Source organism: Nyctibius grandis, chromosome 3 (genome assembly GCF_013368605.1).
Source record: "Nyctibius grandis isolate bNycGra1 chromosome 3, bNycGra1.pri, whole genome shotgun sequence".
NCBI classification, from domain to species: Eukaryota; Metazoa; Chordata; class Aves; order Nyctibiiformes; family Nyctibiidae; genus Nyctibius; species Nyctibius grandis.
In genome coordinates, this window is record NC_090660.1 from 97,697,757 (window position 1) to 97,714,945 (window position 17,189).

Genomic DNA, 17,189 nt, shown 5'->3' on the forward strand with positions numbered 1-17,189 from the left:
TACGCTTCTTGAAGGCAGTGACACATTCTTAGGTTTATTCACAGATTTAAATGCTCAGTTTTTCGAAACGGCCTGAGCTCATTAAAATGTGATGGTGTGGGTTTTTTGCCATATTAAAAGGTTGATACAGAGGCTTTAAAACACAAAGGAGGGATGTTGGGATGACTATTTTTATTCAGCCCAGTTCTATAGGAATTGTGGTAACTTAGGCAGAGATCGTAAGCCCAGGTTTTTCTTTAGTAAAGGGGTTATTTACAAAATACACAAGGTAGAAAAAGCTCTCTCCCACACAAAAACCCCTCTGCAGGTGTATAGATGAAAGGAAACAAGCTCTGCACCATCTAGGTACCATATTACTCAGGTTGACTTCATGACCTACAGTAGGAGGTAGCCCACAAAGCAGATCGATTTCAGAAGAATCTATACGCTCACAAAAAAGAGCTGCAAAAATAAAGTATTTTCATTACAATCTTCGCTGTTTTAAGAGCACACCCAACTTCCTTGTGCTCTCCCATGGAAAGCGGACCAGAGGCAAGATGCTGTAAATATTCCTCCAAGAGCTTGCAAGCGAGCCCTCCGTGTTACGGTCCCAACCCCTTCAACAGCTGTCTGTTAAGGATTGCTCTTCCTGTAGGTGAGCTGGTGAAAAGGACCATACCTTTGCTTCAGCCATTTCAGTTCAAAGTCCGGTGCAGTAACTCATACCCGCTTTTATCGTCTGTAAAGGCTGAGAGGTTAGTGTTTTCCACTAGAGCAGCTGAGACATGTCCCATTCCAGGAAAAGGCCAAGAAAATAGCTGAGAGCAGTAACAACTTAAACTGCTGAAAAAAATCTGCCAGAGGACATCTGTCAAAGCCCAAAGAGTTCCAGTTATGTATGATTTCATTTGATCCCAGAGGCTAAATAATGTACAGGAAAGATTTAATAATGTTATGCAGATTATGTGTGGAAATGTAAAAGGAACCAAATACAATGCCAGTTTGAAAAATCTTCATGTGCTTGTAGCACTATTATTGCTGCACAGTCAGAAAACACAGCTTGAGTAGTAGACTATGATAATAAAATTAAGAATTGGAATTGCTAGAATATTTACTCAGGTGAGACCATTTGATTAAAAAAAGATGACTTAATATTTTCCCTCTGCCAGGAAATTATCAGCGGAGAGAGCCCCATTTCTGTTTCCACCACATAAGTTCCACTGCCACGTGAAACCCTGATAGTGAAAGTGTGGTAACCAAGGATCGCTGCTCACAATATTTCCAAATGCCAGTGCAAAGGCAACTTCAGCTATTAAAAGAAGAACAAAAATGAACAGCTCTCAGCTGTATCTGTTTGCAAGTGTGAGTTACAGCATCTGATGGAACTAAAATTCCTGAACTATAGATATGGCCCCTTTTGCCAAGCCACTTCCAGAAACAGGAATTTCTGGCAGAGAGGGGGAAGAGGCAGATGAAATGGTGATGTGAACGGCCACCACAGGGTCTGCCAAATGATATCTGTCAAATCTTCTGGTAGTGTAATGCCCAATGCCATGTGACACTATTTAAATACTGGAAAAGGAGGGATTATTAAACAGGATTCTTAGCCAGGATGGCCATGGGCTTCATCATTAAAAAAATAACCTGAAAGCAGAAGCAAAGGGATCCTATTTGGTAATACCTGAAAACTTCTGTGCAGACTCTCACAAAGGAAGCAAGTGTAATGTTTTCTAGATTCCTTGAGGCTGGCACTTGTGGTGGTCTTTCTTTGGCTGGTGCTTTTATCTCCCTTGGGATAGCGGTTATAGTTTTAGCAGCTGAAAACTTATGCTCACCCATTTTTCTTTCAGTGGAGGGATCTAAGACTTTTCCTTCCAAGGTTGGGTCTTTATTTGCAGGGAGTTCCAGCAGGTTTCTTAGGTTTCTCATTTCCTCTTGCTATTTCTGCTCTCATCTGTTTTGCAAATGGCCACCATAATGTTAAGCTTATCTAATGGCCAGGCCTCCAGCTGGAAGACTGCCAGCAGTGTTCTGAAAATCAGTCAAAAGCATTCAGAGGAGATGGCCATCACCTTCTCCCTGAACCTCAAACATAAAACTTCGCTGATAAGCACATACTCCAATGCCATGAAAAGCAAGAGGTTAGTCTTAAATTTGGATATCACTTCAACCAGCTTCCTTGGGTGACACTCAGACACTCTGCTGAATCAATCTCACTCTACAAATATTAAATTCTTTTTTTTCAGTGTTTAGAAAAGAATCTGGTTGCACACACACACAATTAAGACTGAGTGTCTCCATGATGGCTTCACTGTGAACCCAGGTTGTATTCTACAGTTGGTTCTCCTTATTTTGTTTATCAGGATCCTTTTCTCCCTCACTGGCAGGGTGTAGTCCAGGTCCATCTGCTCCTGGCTTTTGACATTAGGCACGGCCATGGCAGTTCCTGCCATCAGTGAGACTTTGTCACAATTCCTGCTGAGAAAAGTGGTAACGGCAGAGTAAGTTTCTTTTCCTTGGTAAGGGGAATTCTGAAAAAATGCAAGATCTGTTACAGGTCTTTATGTGCAGATATACACAGAGGACAAAAATCTCATGAATTTTGCTATTGACCTGAGTGAGTTCTGGATTTTATTCAAAAGGAGGAATTCAGTAGGAATACTGGGTCTCCAATTTAGAAACTTGAGAAGAAGCCTAAAAAGCTGTCCAAGGTCTGCATAACACTCTGAGGACAGAACATGTAGCAATAAAGATTGATGTAAGAGATAACAAGCTTAACCTTGCAAAAAGAAAAACCGAAGTTTGTCGTCATAATATTTATTTAGTTAAGATCTGAGAAGGAAGAGCCAAGAGCAGCTCCTTTAGGACCTATAGAAGAAGCATCTCTGTAGGAATGGGGTCTGTGTGGAAAAATCATCCCTCATTTGGACTTCCATTTCCTCAAAGAGGACGAATTCTGACCTTGTGGGAGATAGAAAAAACAGGCCCAAAGGAGGAAAATGCAGTATGAAGACACCTACACAACAAGAGACTACCCTCTGGAGCAACCTTATTTTGAAAAGAGGGCTGACAACAGGAAGAGAAAGATCTGCTGGCTGCTGCTGTGTCTGTCTGAAGGGCTGGCTCAACCAGCGGTGAGAGAGAGAGAGAGAGAGAGAGGAACCTCCTGTGAGCCTGCTGGGAAAAGAGTGTTTCCCAGCTTCCAGGGATCTCGCTGCCTCAGTGCTGTGGGATCTGCTACTGACCACGGCAGGAAGGCTGCTGAATCAGCCGCTGAGCATCAGTCAAACACTTTCCACTCTGATGTACCACAGGACGCAGGAATCAGAGGGGCAGGAATGCATGACGGAACTAGAGAAGGTATCAGTACGCAAGGTAAACGCCTTTCTGGAAAAGCAAAAGAAAGTCATACCCTTAATACTGTTTCATTAGACTACATAGTATAGCTTAGCTTATTTATTTGGAGTAAATGAGAATATATTTAGGAGGAAGTGATAATTAAGTGACTTTAGTAAAAAATTAAGCTTAAAACAATAAATATATAGGTATAAACTGGCACAGCTCTAGGGGTGTCAACTGGTGACTTACATGGCCTGTGGGTCTGCCTTAGCACAGTCATTTGTTGATTAAACAAACTTTCTTAAGGCTGAGGAATCCAAATAACAGCACTGAGGCTCCCTCCAGCTTCTAACTTGCACGATAAGGTCCTGTGCTAGCCTTCCTGTCCTAGGACTAAGACAAACAAAAACAGAATTTCTGGAATCCATTGCATTTCTGAAGGGTATTATTTAAAAATTAGACTGCAAGAGATTATTATCACAGACACACCACTTTAGAACAGACTTCCTAGAAGCAAAGCAAGTTTGGGGAAAACCTCTCAAACAATCCCCCTTACTGTAAGACACCTGTTCTCAAAACACGTTTTTTTTTTAGTGGAAGTCACCCCAGCTGAATTAAATTTGTTTCCCTTGGGCCTGCATTTTCTTTAGCCAACACAACAGCTGCACCATGTGGAGATGAGCCACAAGAAGTGTAACAACACATGTTTGTGATTGCTGTATCAGCTTTGGCAGATTTAAGTGCAGAGGTCTTTAGCTGCCTTCTATTAGAAAGCCAGTTTTACAATATATACAACATCTTGCAAAGTAGCAGCAATAATATATATAGCTTTATATATTTCTTGTACATGCTGGTACAGTAAAATCAGAAAGGAATTGACTGTTACTTGTGGCTATAAATATTGTATCATCAAGCACAAACATTTTCTTTTGCATGTAAAAGTAGGAACAGAACAGGAGGATGGGTCAACTACAATAAAATCCCCTGAGACCCCTGTGCTAGCTGTTATCCAGTCCTGCAGAGACACTCAACCGTTCAGAATGTTCAGTAACCCTGTTATTTCAAAGCTGCAGTAAATTTAATCTCCCCAAGAAATTGCTGAATTCCTGGAAAATAATGCATAATCTTGGTTCAGCATGTTTTGTTTTTTTTCTCATTTCAAGAACAGGTGCCAAAAACTGGTCTTGTGGAGTCTAATTCAATATACTTTAGAACACATTTTTAAAGTCTGCTTTTGAGGCATTTAATTAAGAGCTGTTGAGTATCCCACACCTGTTAAAATGAGGTACTTGTTTTTGAAAGACCATTTTGAAAGGTCAGGATAAATGTCAATAACACAGCATAGGATCAAGCATTTGTGTTTATAATGTGTTGTTCCTGTTACTTTATGTATAACTAGTGCTGTATATATTTGTGGGTATACTAACACAGTTGTGTGACTTTAATCTTCCTACACATTTTCTCACTTAAAATTACTATACCATTGCATATTGTATAATATGCAATGCATATTATACATTGATATTGTAATGCATTATACATTAATATGCAAGACATTATACAACATTGCATAAGTGCCCCTGTGACTCCGAACAGCAAATTTTCCAGATGCTTAGTATCTATTCCATGATAAGGGGACCACTTCTACACTGTTTATCTTCTCTGACTGCATCGTTTCTAATCAAAGGAACCTATGACATATTATTAGAGGTAACATCAAATAAATGGTGGTAGTGTTTAATGTGATCTGCCTCTGATTTTGACCTTTCCTCCATCCTCCTGGGAGATGAATCAGGCTGAGGATGGAAACACCAGTCAAGCAAAAATCTGCATTTATATTCACACTCCCATGAGCAAATTAGACGAGTCTCTAATTTGAGGAGATAGGACTCTCCTTTGAGAACTGATCCCCAAAGTAGTATATTTGAAAGAAAGATTCTGTTGATGTTAACAGATTTTGGATCAGGTCCTAGACGCATTCTGCCTAGTTTGAACCGCATAGAGCAGGGATTTACTATCTATTAATCTTACTGAAGGAGAGATGCAGCATATATTAAAACATGTAGTTTGCCTTTTTTCTTCTGTTTCAGTTTCTCATTGTTTTACCTAGTATTCAAATCAGCACATTCATTTTAAAATTAGCTTTAAGGAACTTAAACTGTGTATTGTTAATCCAGTAAGAGCAGCTTAATACCACCAGTGTAACAAATTAGATCATGGAACTACAGAAGAGCTCAAGGATGAAGCAATAAAAGTTGTGTACTGGCCAGTTCAAGGTTACACAAAATCATTAAGCTCTGTCTTGTTTAGAAGACATTGAAATGTGATATATGAACACAAAGAAGTAATGTCTTTAAATCTTAAAACGATTAGCAGTTTTATTCTGTAGGGATCTATGGGAGGAGATGAACTCCACCCTGAGGAAGATAAAAGACCTCAGTTTTCTCAACTGGAAGGAGTGATTCATTTTAGGTGGAAGCGGTATGCATGTGATATTCCTCATGTGGTAAATTAACTGTTTCCATTAAGAAAGCTCCTTACATATGGAATTGCTCTATTTTGCTCCGCTCTGCAGAGAAAATTATACCACCAGAATATTTTCTTTCTGCCTGGGTAAAAATGAGTGGAGCTGATGTCTGTTGATAAACTCTTTTTTGCTATTAAATAAATCCATTAATCTTCCACTGGTTTTCTGCTTCCAACTAAGAAAATTTATTTTTAGTGAAGGAATAGTGGAAAAAGCTTAGGTCTCAAATTTAATGGGGTTCATAAGCTCTGTAGATAGTAACTTGCTTTATGTTTTGCTGTGGTTTCATAGCCTGACCTATGTACACTCAGGCACTTCAAAGTTTTGTTTTCAGCAGAAAGTTCCCTTGCTTGGTAGTGACAGTAGTTTAAGTACTCATCCTGGGTAACGGTGAGGATGCCGTAAAGCTCTCCCCTAATGAACCAAACCAAACCTGATTAGTGGATGCTCAAATCAGTTCATCGTATAAAGCCAGTTCCATGAAACTTTATTATTTGCTGCTTTGCTGCTGCTTTAGTACATGGGCTGCTGTGGGCAAGGCTTCCCGCTGCTTTTAAGAGCAGAATGGGAATGTAAGTGCAAATCTGGATCTTTTTCTTGTTTTCAATGTATTTCTACTTTCCACGGGATCTTATCTTGTAATCAGACCCATTACTTTACAGTCAGTCATGAAATGGCTGTTATGCCACTGAACTTTTTTTCTGAAGTTTAAAGCCTAGAATTGTATTTAGTTGGTTTTTTTTAAAGTGTGACTGTACATGTTATACGAGTAGCTTATTTGAACTTGAATTATGATCTTCTGGCATGTTTTGATTGGGAAAGGTTGGAAAAAAGTAGGAAACTGAAATTTTGTGGTTTCTGGATTTTAAAGCATTTAGAATGAGTGCTTCTTCCACATACAAAACACTGGCTTTGTAATATCTATGAAGCAAGCTGGAGATGCACTTCAGAAATAAATAGGAAGGGTTTTATTAAAAAAAAAGCTCTATAATTGAATAAGTTGTAAGCATTTCATGGCATTGCTTTTGTAGTGCTCAGTATTCATGATGTGCTTTCCAGTTGTATTGGATTCTCCTTATTTGTCAATTGTTGTTCTGTTCTTCTGCTTCCCACCTTTTTACATTTCTCTTTGAGCACTTCTGGGAAAGGCCCACAAGGGCAAGGAAGCTTCCCTTCTCTAAATCTGAAAGCATGGGTCTTGTTAGCCTCTTGAAAGCATTGTCCCCCAAAATAAAAAAATACCCTTATCTTCACTAAACGTTTCTGTTATGTATTCCTCAAACTCTCAGCTCAGGAGCTAAAGGAAGATGGGAGAAAATGCAGCCTTCATGGTGGTGGAAGCCTTGGGCATAAAGCTGTGTGTATTCAGGCAGCTGAAGTTCGTTTTGTGTAGCACTTGCTTCATCAAGTAACAATGATTCGATCATTCTTTAGTTATTGATACTAGTTTCCATTCCTAACACAGGCATCAAGCCTTGCTAGTTAAGTGTTAGTTATTTATTCTCCAGGGTGTGAGCATACTTCTTTGCAGACTGGAGAACAGATGATTGCCCCCAGAAAGAGGGGGAATATTTTGGTGTAGAAGGGAATCCAGAGTAACCCTCAGTATTACCACAACAACAGTAACTGTTTTACAAACCAAAATGAGTTTTTTATTCAAGTTGATGGTAATCTGTAGATCCCACGAGCGCAATCAACACAGCTGTAGTACAGTCTGGAATATCTTCTGTGGTTAACTGTAAATAGCAACTCTGTATCCATGGTTTATTTTTACCATAGTGTGCTATAATAGGAAAAATAGCCAATAGTAAGTCTATGTACAGCCTGTTACTAAGAATGTGAGCTAAATGGTTAGTCAACAGAAAAATCCTATCCTAATCAACAAATGTCTTTAGGTCTAGTAATAATATTTTGGATACCAAAATGATGTATACTAGCCAGTGAGAGGAATTGCAGCTGTGCAGCTAATATTTTACTCTTGCAGGTTTTTAGTGCTCTTTTTACTTTCAAGTAGGAATTTTGTGAATCGTGCTGATTTTAATAGAGTGGATATGGATGGCAGAATCTGTACCTATATTTCCTGACTATTTTCTGCATCTCTCTTTTGCTGGACCAGCAAAAAGTCCATTTCCTTTTATGTGACATTAATTAACCATTAAGTTGTGAATAGTTCTGGAAAAGAAATAAAAACCAATTATTCTTTATTCCTAAGTTTGATTAAATACTCGCTTTAAAAATATCTACATTTTAGTCCAAACTTGAGAATATGCTGTTCTTTCATATTTTATTTATAACTATTTTATGACTGACAGCGTTAAGAAAGTATATAACAAATTCTTAGATAAGCCTTCAAGGTTGTTTCACATTAGACGTGATAGGTAGGAAAAAATACAGGCACAAGTGAGTTTTTCTTATCTTTTGTATAAACAAGCTGGTATTTCATTCAAGGCCTTTTCCTTAACTTTCAGCATACCAGATCGTTATCAGGCAGTCACAGGGAGAGACATGCAAACATGTTGTTGTTGGCTATTTATGACTGAATTTATGAATCAGTTTCTAAGGAAATCAGGCTTCCGCATGCACTCTATCTCTGTGCTTGCCTGCCGTTCCTTGCCTTTCTCCCCTTCACAATCATTTGTGGCTTAGCTGGCCAATATTAACCATGTTTGACAAAAAATTGGAAGTCTGTAATGATAGTAAGTTCCTATTTTTACAAAACTCATAGGTGATGGGTAGAGGAGGGAACGCCCTGTTTGTGGTGCAGTCCACCCCATGGCAAGGGAAAGTAAAGGAAACTCTGTCCGTAGCTGCTGGGTTTGGGAGCATGCTGCAGACCGACCTGCAGCCTTCTCCTGTGAGCTAAACACCGGGTTGTGATACAGACGCAGGATACTCGTAACTCTGTGAGGTAATGCTGGAGTGGGCCAAGGCACAGTGAGATAGTGACGTGGAGGGGTTGTACGGAGCACAGAGCTGGGGGCATGCTAGGGGGTCTATGCAGGCAGTAAGGATATTGCCGGTTTTGGCGTGCCAGGGGGTGAACGGAGCTATTGTGGAATGATAGAGGGGACACTGAGGGAGAGGGCATCGAGGACCCTGCAAAAGAACTGGGGAGCTACTGCAGTGAAAGGGTAGAAAGCACACGGGGAAAGGAGCTAGGCTGTGAAAAGCACCACGGACATGATGAAGGACTAGGGGTATTCTGTTTGGAGAGCATAAGGTGTTTGTGACATACACCTCTTGCAAAACATGTACTATTAATTCTGCTGTTTTCCAGTAGCGCCGTGTATTAGTTACAATGCACATTGTTTAAATGAGCCTGATCGAATACCTTCTGAAGTAAATGCTGCTTTTATTTGCTACCAAAGGAACAAGATAAGGTCCCTACTATAACATACATAATGTATTTGCATGACATTTATGAATGACTTTGAAGTGTATATTTGGAATTTAAATCTTACCATTAGTAATACCTGTTAGAAACTCAGACAATGAGCTTCTCAAGTAATTTTTATCCTTCTCAGGTTTATTACAAATCATATGCAACTGAGGCAGGACACCTTGGAACTTTTTGGTTCATATATTAAGGAGCTTGGGGACTGTCTTAGTTTGTGGTTATTAGGCACCTAATACTTGCCCAGGCCATCCTGATTCCTGATTCCATTGCAGCGTAAGTAATTATAATAGAAATTATTTTATCTGTTTACAAAACTACATTATAATATAAAATAATTATAGTACTCAAAAACTAAGTATGATCTTCATCCATCCTTTGGTCTAAGGAATTGTATTTGATGTTGATGCCAGTTCTGCAGAGAAGGGAGTCCTAATGCATGCTGATAAATTGGTGAAATGGATGAAATAATACTTCAGAAGAAAAAGAGTAATTCATTCAGCTTTCTCCTATATTTTTAAGATTGGGCTACATTAAGCCTTTTCTTACTCACCTGCCTTCTTAGCAGTGTTATATACTTCCAGTGTTGGAAGAGATCACGGGAATACTCATGTAGATTGTCTACAACTTCCTCATCTCCATGTTGTCTAGACATCAGCAATCTCATAGTATATTCATGCCTCCAGAACATCTAGACTTCCCTTGACCAGAAAGCCTGAATGAGGTAGTAGAACAGAGAGAGTCTGTTTTCCCTTTCAAAGTTCCTTCTTTGCTGGTGGCTAGGTACAGTATTGTAATGAATACCAAATCAGTGTTAGATTTCACAGCACGGTTCCCAAATTCATGTTGCAGGGGAAAGGTGAGAGATGTTATTTATTCCAATGTTATCAACTAAAAATACCATTTGAAATTATAAGAGATTAATAAAATGATCTTGAAAAATACTATGATATATATGTTATCTTCTTATTGATATTTTATTTTCAGCACATATGTACTTAGAAAGCATTCTGGCAGTTGAATAAGGCACAACTGAAACTTCTGTGAGAAAAGCATGGAATTACGTCTGTATTTTTTGACACTGACTCACTAGGTTAAAGCCAGGTAACCCAACTCTTTCTGTTTCAGGCATCTTAGTTTTTTTCACACTCTTCTTTCTTCAGTGGCAGAGATGGAGGACACTCCTGTCCCCTTCTTCCTCAATTATCGGGTGGTCAGGGTATTTTCTGGGAGTGTAGATTGTGGTATTAATTTTTTTTGAATGAAGAGAGCTAATATCTAAATCTGCTTTTCTTGGATAAATTTTCTTCAGACTTGTTCTCATTGGCTGTTGTTGAAGGGCGAGGGAAGAATGGCAGATTAGGCTGTTTAACTGAACTTTTTCCAGAGAAAGACATATATGCGTGAACAGGAAGAGGGAGCACTTCTCGGCTCCCTTTCCTTGTGTTGCTGCTACAACTGTAATATAGTACCTGTATTTTTTTTAAGATTGCTTTTCCTTGCTCAAATGTAGAGTTTATCACAGCTTTGGCTTGAGAGGCTGGAAAAAAACTGCCTCCTCTGAAATAGCCTGAACAAAATATTGCTTTAAAGATTTGTGTTAAAGGATGTGGAGACAGTCTCTGCATTCCAGGAGTATCACAGCCAAACAGGGATGTCAGGCTACCCTTCATTAGGTGAAATTGGTGAAATGTAAATAATAATTGATCAGTGGGTACATCCGAATACCCTGTAAAACAAACTTGGACACTAGCCACATGGCATCTTCTACCTGCCTGACCTCACTTGTCCTAGAAGTGGGAGACAGGAAGTCTTGCGCAGTTCCTCCTCACCACTTTCTAAGACACTCATACCACACTGCATCTGAGGCATCTGCTGGCTCCTTCTCCTGGGTGGGGTTTTTTTGGCATCTCCTACAAACAGTTGTCTATGGCATGGACACATCTGGCAGTACTGCTGGTAAACCACACTGGCTTGTGGGATGATAGTTGAAGAGCTCTGCATTAATCTGTTGTGCAAAGGAAGATTTTCTATTGCAGTTTTTCCATGATTCAGAAAAACAAAGAAACCCAAAAGGTCATATGTTGGTGTGTGATTTGTTTTACGGGTTCATTCAGTATTGCCATTGTGCATTTAGCCTGACCACAGTGAGTCAACTGGACTGGATTGACTCAGGCAAAGTCAAGGACTTGCACAACAGTAGGACTTCCGTCATTCAAAATTCCCTTGCTAATGCACATCAAAGAGATGAAATTAGGTATGGAGTGAGGACTTTTTTAAGGGGGAGTGCTGTTGTACATCTAAAATCAGCTTAAAGTGGAACTTGAGCATCTCAGTATGTATATGGATCTTGCCCAAGTGTTTTACTCCCTTGAACTTCCATCAGTTAGGCAAATAAATCTACTTTCAGGAAAGGATACGGAAATTGGCTTGAACATTTAAGCTTTTCTTGTATTGACTTGGCTGGATCTACCTGGATGCTTTGTCAGTATCTTCAATTGCTACATAAACAGCAGAAAGTCAGAAGTTGTAAGGCGGAGAAATCGCAGATAACTGTCATACGATACTCGGTGGCCTATAATCTGCTGCTTGAATAATTACGTGACAGCTTCCTATGGCTTTGCAAGGTAACTTGTATGCTTTGGCACTAAAAAGTCAAGTGCCAAGTGCCAGCGTTTTTCATCTCAAAGCTGTATGGTGTCACCCAGGCCAGCTTTGGAGAGCAGCTCCCCCGTCCTGCCATGACTAACTTCAGTCTTCCTCTCTGCTGTGCTCTGGAGCCAGCTGTCCATGGAGAGATTTAACTTCTCAAGGAGTGGCTGGATGCAGCTCAGCACCGAGTGCGGCTGCCCCTCGGCTGGTGCAGACAGGCGGATGAAAGGCGCAGGCCGCCCGGCAGCGTTGCCCCGAGGTGACGGGGCCCGGGGGCGGCAGCGGGGGGAAGAGCCGCTCTCAGCCTCCGCCTCAGGCCGCGGCTCTGCCCCAGGCCTGCCCTTGCCCGAAGGCCCAGCTCCAAGGGTCGGGGGATGAGGTCAGCGTGTGGGGGAAGCACGGCTGTCCTTCGCCTCGGCGGCGCCTCAGGGCCGCGGGCCTCTGTTTCTCCGCCGCCCGGTTTGCCTCGCCCGGCCAGGCCCCCGCGGCCGCCCCGCCTGCAGGAACGGGTGGGGTCGGTTCCTCGAGAGGACTACACCTCCCGGCGTGCCCCGCGGGGCACAGCCGCGCGGAGCATGCCGGGAGCGCGGCGCCTCTGCCCCGTCCCCCGCCGGCGGCACTGCCGCCGCCTCCATGTTCTTCCCCTCCCGCCGGCGCGACACCGCCCGCTCTTCCCGTGCTGGGGTGGGGCCTCGTCCCTCCTGCCGCTCGGAGCGACTTCCGTGCCGCCCAATCAGCACTTGCAATGGCGCAGGTTGTAACCACTGAGAGGTCGCGAGGGGGCGGGCCTCCGGCGGCCGCCGGGTAGGTAGCGGTAGTGGCGGTTGCCTGAGAGAGGCCGGGAGCGGCGGCGGCCGCCGAGGGAGGGCGCGAGCCCCGTTTAAAGGGCCAGCGAGCTCGTACGAAAGTTGGGAGGAGTTTAGCGGCTACCGGCCCGGTGCTGCCAAGGGGGCTTGGCTGGGAGCCCCCCCTCCAGGCGGCGGGGCCGGGGGCAAGCAGCGGCATGGAGCAGGCAGCGCCCAAGAGGTAACGACCCTCCCTGGCGGCCCCTTCCCCTTCCGGGAGCGAGGCGGGGTGAGGCCTTGGGCCGGCGGGGAGCGGGGGCGGGGCCCCGTCGGCCTCGGGAGACTCCAGTCCTGGGCGCTGTGAGGGGGGCGGCGGGACAACGACGGGGCCTGAGAAGGGGTTGTGTTGCGTTGGGGAAGGTCGTTTTTAGAGGGGGGTGTCCCCTAAGTAACCGTCCTGAGTGAACGTCCAGGTGGAGGCAAACCCTTAGGGGCTAGTTGAGTTGCCAGAGGAACATTTTAATGTGAAACGAGGGGAAACTTCATCGCCAAGAAGAGTCCTTTGTGGCCTGGGGGTCTGTGCACTTTATAGTTAGAGCGTGTGGAAGAAACCGACATAAGGAGTTGTTCGTATGTTTCTACATTAGAAAGTGCCCTTGTGTCCTGCTGGTGGAGAGATGCTTGTGGGGGTGGGAGTTGCATAGTTGCAGTTGCAAATCAGGGAGTGGGAAGAGGAAAAAATCAAGAGTATTCCCATAGTATATGTATCTTCTGAAATATATAGGCTATCTGGTCATCTTAATTACTATGTGGTGTGGGGTTTTCTTTTAGCATTTATCATTTGACTTCTTTCTGTGTGCATGTGTAATGATGTAAAGCCATGAGCTTTTGCTTTAAATGTGACACTTGCCTTAGTGCACAAAACAATTTTGCTTTATTTCTATGGGTATATTTAAATTGGAACAATCCTTTCTTGGCATAGTTATATATTACATAGGATGTGTGGTATACAGAATGTACAGTTTACATATACGCTTACTGTCTTAGAGCTCCAAGTATTTTACTCTTGCTTCCTGTTAATTTAATGAAAAATCTAGGGACTACACAATATAAACTGGTCGTAGAAGATGATAAATCAATTTTTACATTTTACTTTAAAACTTTTACATTCCACATTTAAAACCTCTAAAATTCTTTAAAACAGCATGCTGTGGGATGACAGGACTTGGGAAGAATGTGGTCTTGAACTTCTACGTTTTTTTCCTCCAATAATACAACAATTAACAGTATCTACTACTTGAAAACTTTGACCAAGAACTGATTAGCAGTTGTTGTGCAGAGTGTTTTTTAGCAGGCAATGGAACAGTATCTACTACTGAAAACTTTGACCAAGAATTGATCCGTAGTTGTTACGCAGAGTGTTTTTAGCAGGTGATGGGGTGAGGAGGGACAGGCCTACACTGTAGTTTCAGGCTGACAGTGCTGCGTATCTCAAATAAAGGAAGTAGGACGGGCACTGGCGAGGGTTTAGGAGAAGAAATGGGAATGTATGAGGAGTAATCAGTTACCAGCACCAGTGCAAAGCTTGGAATCTGGTGATATCAAAGGATTGAAGTTAGCATAACCTACAAGATTTTTCTTTTGGAAGATCTGGGATTTGCTCTAACTTTGTTACCTAGCTGGAGGTGTGTGTCTGGCCTAATTGAAAGTGAAGAACTGTTTAAATCCTTAGATTCAGTCAGGAAGAACTAGAAAGCTGATGAGAGAACTTTTAAACTCTCTGGCATGTTTGTATACTTTCCATGTTTTTTAAAGCTTATTTTTAGAAATTTGAATGTGATGAGAACTTAATGGATTTGTTTCTTTAGTGGGAGGGAAGATTTGAACTCGGTTTTTAATAAGATATTAACTCAGGTTTTCATAAGATTTCAACTAAGTTTTTCATAAAGGTGCATATATATCCCCTTTATCCGTTGTTTTTTACAGTTTTCTGATTGGTGTTCCCAACTATTCTGCTAGGCCACCCCCCTTTTTCTGCAAGTCTAGAAGGAGTACAGATTATATTTTGTGGGCTGATTTTTTTTTGATGCCTGCCTTGGGTGCAGTAGCGGCTTGGGATGGGCACACCATGTTTGCTTGGTGAAATAGATGTGAGCACTAGACTTCTTTAATTTGGTGCCTGCTGCCCACAGGAACACTTACTGACAGGGATCGATTGCCACGATATCTGTAGCACAAGACATTCATCTAGAGGTAGCAAGAATTTTATATGAACACTTCAAAGCTGCATGGATGTCCTAGAATCCCAGTGTTCTCTCCCAGGTGCAGGGCACTTTCAGTCCCCCCTTCTCTGTAAAGGAACTGACAACACGGTTGTGTGTTGTGTAAATCTTTAAAACAGCCCTTCAGAAAGTAGCAGTGATGATGCCCAAGTTGACAGGCTGGGCCAGTGTGGCTTTTAAATGGGGATGCTGTCAAAATCACTAGCTTTTCTTGTTTGGCCAATGTACTGCAACAGTAACAAGACTTCTAAGGAGGAGTCCTTTTCAGAATAATTTTGTTTACTTTTAAAAATAATTTAGAGTAAGTGTTCTGATTTTATACTGAACAATTTGTGCAGGAGTTGACACAAAGTGTTTTCTTGCATCTGAATTTCTAACTGTATTTCAGATGTGCTTTATACTTCTTCACCTCACTAAAAACACATTCACTCTTGGAAAGAGACACAAAATTTGCTTCTGAGTCTTGTAATTTTCCTCTGTTATTATTGTTGCATTTTTCTGTATATATTGGCATACTCAGGTGTGAGGAGATAGATTACATACAAGTGAGAAGGAAAGTAGCTAGATACACAAGTCTGTCAAACACATAGTTTTTAATCTTGCCCATCTGCTGCCCACTGCTGCCAAATAAAAGGCCTCTTAACAAGCATGGAGCACGTTAATTTAGGTTTTCCAGTCCTTTCTTTAAACTTGAGCAGTTTAATTTTCACTGACATTTAAATTTTGTGGGAAGGAAAAAACTCTTTTTTAAAATATGAACTGTCTGTGAAAAATACACTGGTTTTAATGTTGGTGTCAATGGACATGTAAGGCCATATTGATGACAGTTGTCAAGTTCCTCCTGAAAACAATGGGACAGAAGTGTAAGTTTGCTTGGGTTTTATTGGTAGAAAACTAAATGTAAGTATGCAGTACAATAAGCTAAACTACTTGTGTGAACAATGTAAAGCAGTGTAAATGTCTCAAGGCTTTCGCATGGCACCTCTATTTCTGATGACTGCAGTGATTTCTCTTACTAGCTTCTCTTTTAATATATCAGTATAATTGATCCCAGCCATTCTTTTTAAATGTTTCAATGTGCTAGAGCTTCTGCAGAACAAGCTGCATATATTCATGTTTTGTGGAGCAGCTGTGCAGTTTTCCGTAACTCATGACAGTAATTGATGGGGTTCTATTCTTTAGTACTGATTTATTTTTCAGGATTTTTTTATACCTACCTCTGTAGCACATAACCAATTTATTTTGTAAAGTCTGTACGTAATGACTATGGGACTTTAAACTCATACTTCTTTTTTTCATGTTGTGCGGAAAAAGGTCTCTTGCTCTTTCAGGTCCCAATTCAGATTTTTCTGATATTTATGCCAGGATTGATAGTCTTGGGTGCCTGTCACTGTTTCTAGATTTCTCTGCATTTAGTTATGTGGAGTTTTGCGGACATACTCAATGATGTGTAAGATTCTGGTCGTGCTAAGTATGAATGTGTTTTATTTTTATAAATCCAGTTGATGGGAAAATTCTTTGCTAGGATGTTTTTCTGTTTAAGAGACTAGGTGTAATGCAGAAAGTCAAACCTGTTTGGAACAAGAAAATCCTTTTGATAACTCTTGTTGTTCCAGAATTGTAGTTTAGTTAGTCCTCCTGCTTTCAGGAACAGCTCTCCTGGAAAACTACTGAGATAGCCCATAGTCTCTACCTGATGATTTCCTAGAGCAAAGAAAAGCAGAATGACTTTCTCCCCAGGTTTTATACTTGTATTCTACACATCTCCTTTAGACTTTCTCACAGATATATCTCTCTCTTTCCTGTATTCCTATATGTGAGATATATATCTTATAAAGGTATATATATCTCTTTTTTTTTTTTCTAGCCACAGAATACAAGTGGCTAGAATAAAACAGTGCCTGAATTTACTGATTTCTTCGTTCTGTTTTAAACTCTTCTGTTAGGAAAGTAGAGGGCCAATGAGGGAGAGGAATGAGACGTCTTTTTTTTTTTCCTCTCTCATTGTTCTTGAGCCCTTTGGCTCTTCAGTTGCGTGTTCCCCCCTACCCCCCTTGTATTTCTAGTCATGCCTTAGCAGGTAGGTATTTTGCTGGGTGCTCATAGTATTCACTTCCCACGTAGAACACCTTGATGCCTTAAAAAAAAAAAAAGTGATCCTTCTGAAGTGTTTGGCTCGGTATGTCTTACGTTGCACGTTTTCAAAGTGTGGACAGCAAGGACGCACATGT

General features: G+C 41.4%; 1 protein-coding gene across 2 annotated transcripts in view; it reads left to right on the forward strand.

Annotated features, from left to right (window-relative positions):
- Positions 1-12,607: 12,607 nt before the first annotated feature.
- Positions 12,608-17,189, forward strand: part of STK3 (serine/threonine kinase 3) — a 153,483-nt gene continuing 148,901 nt past the window's right edge. For both annotated transcript variants that reach the window (XM_068396881.1, XM_068396882.1), the window contains exon 1: positions 12,608-12,917. In XM_068396881.1, coding sequence (XP_068252982.1) covers positions 12,895-12,917 — 23 coding nt within the window. In that variant the 5' untranslated portion in view covers positions 12,608-12,894. The remainder of the gene's footprint in view (positions 12,918-17,189) is intronic.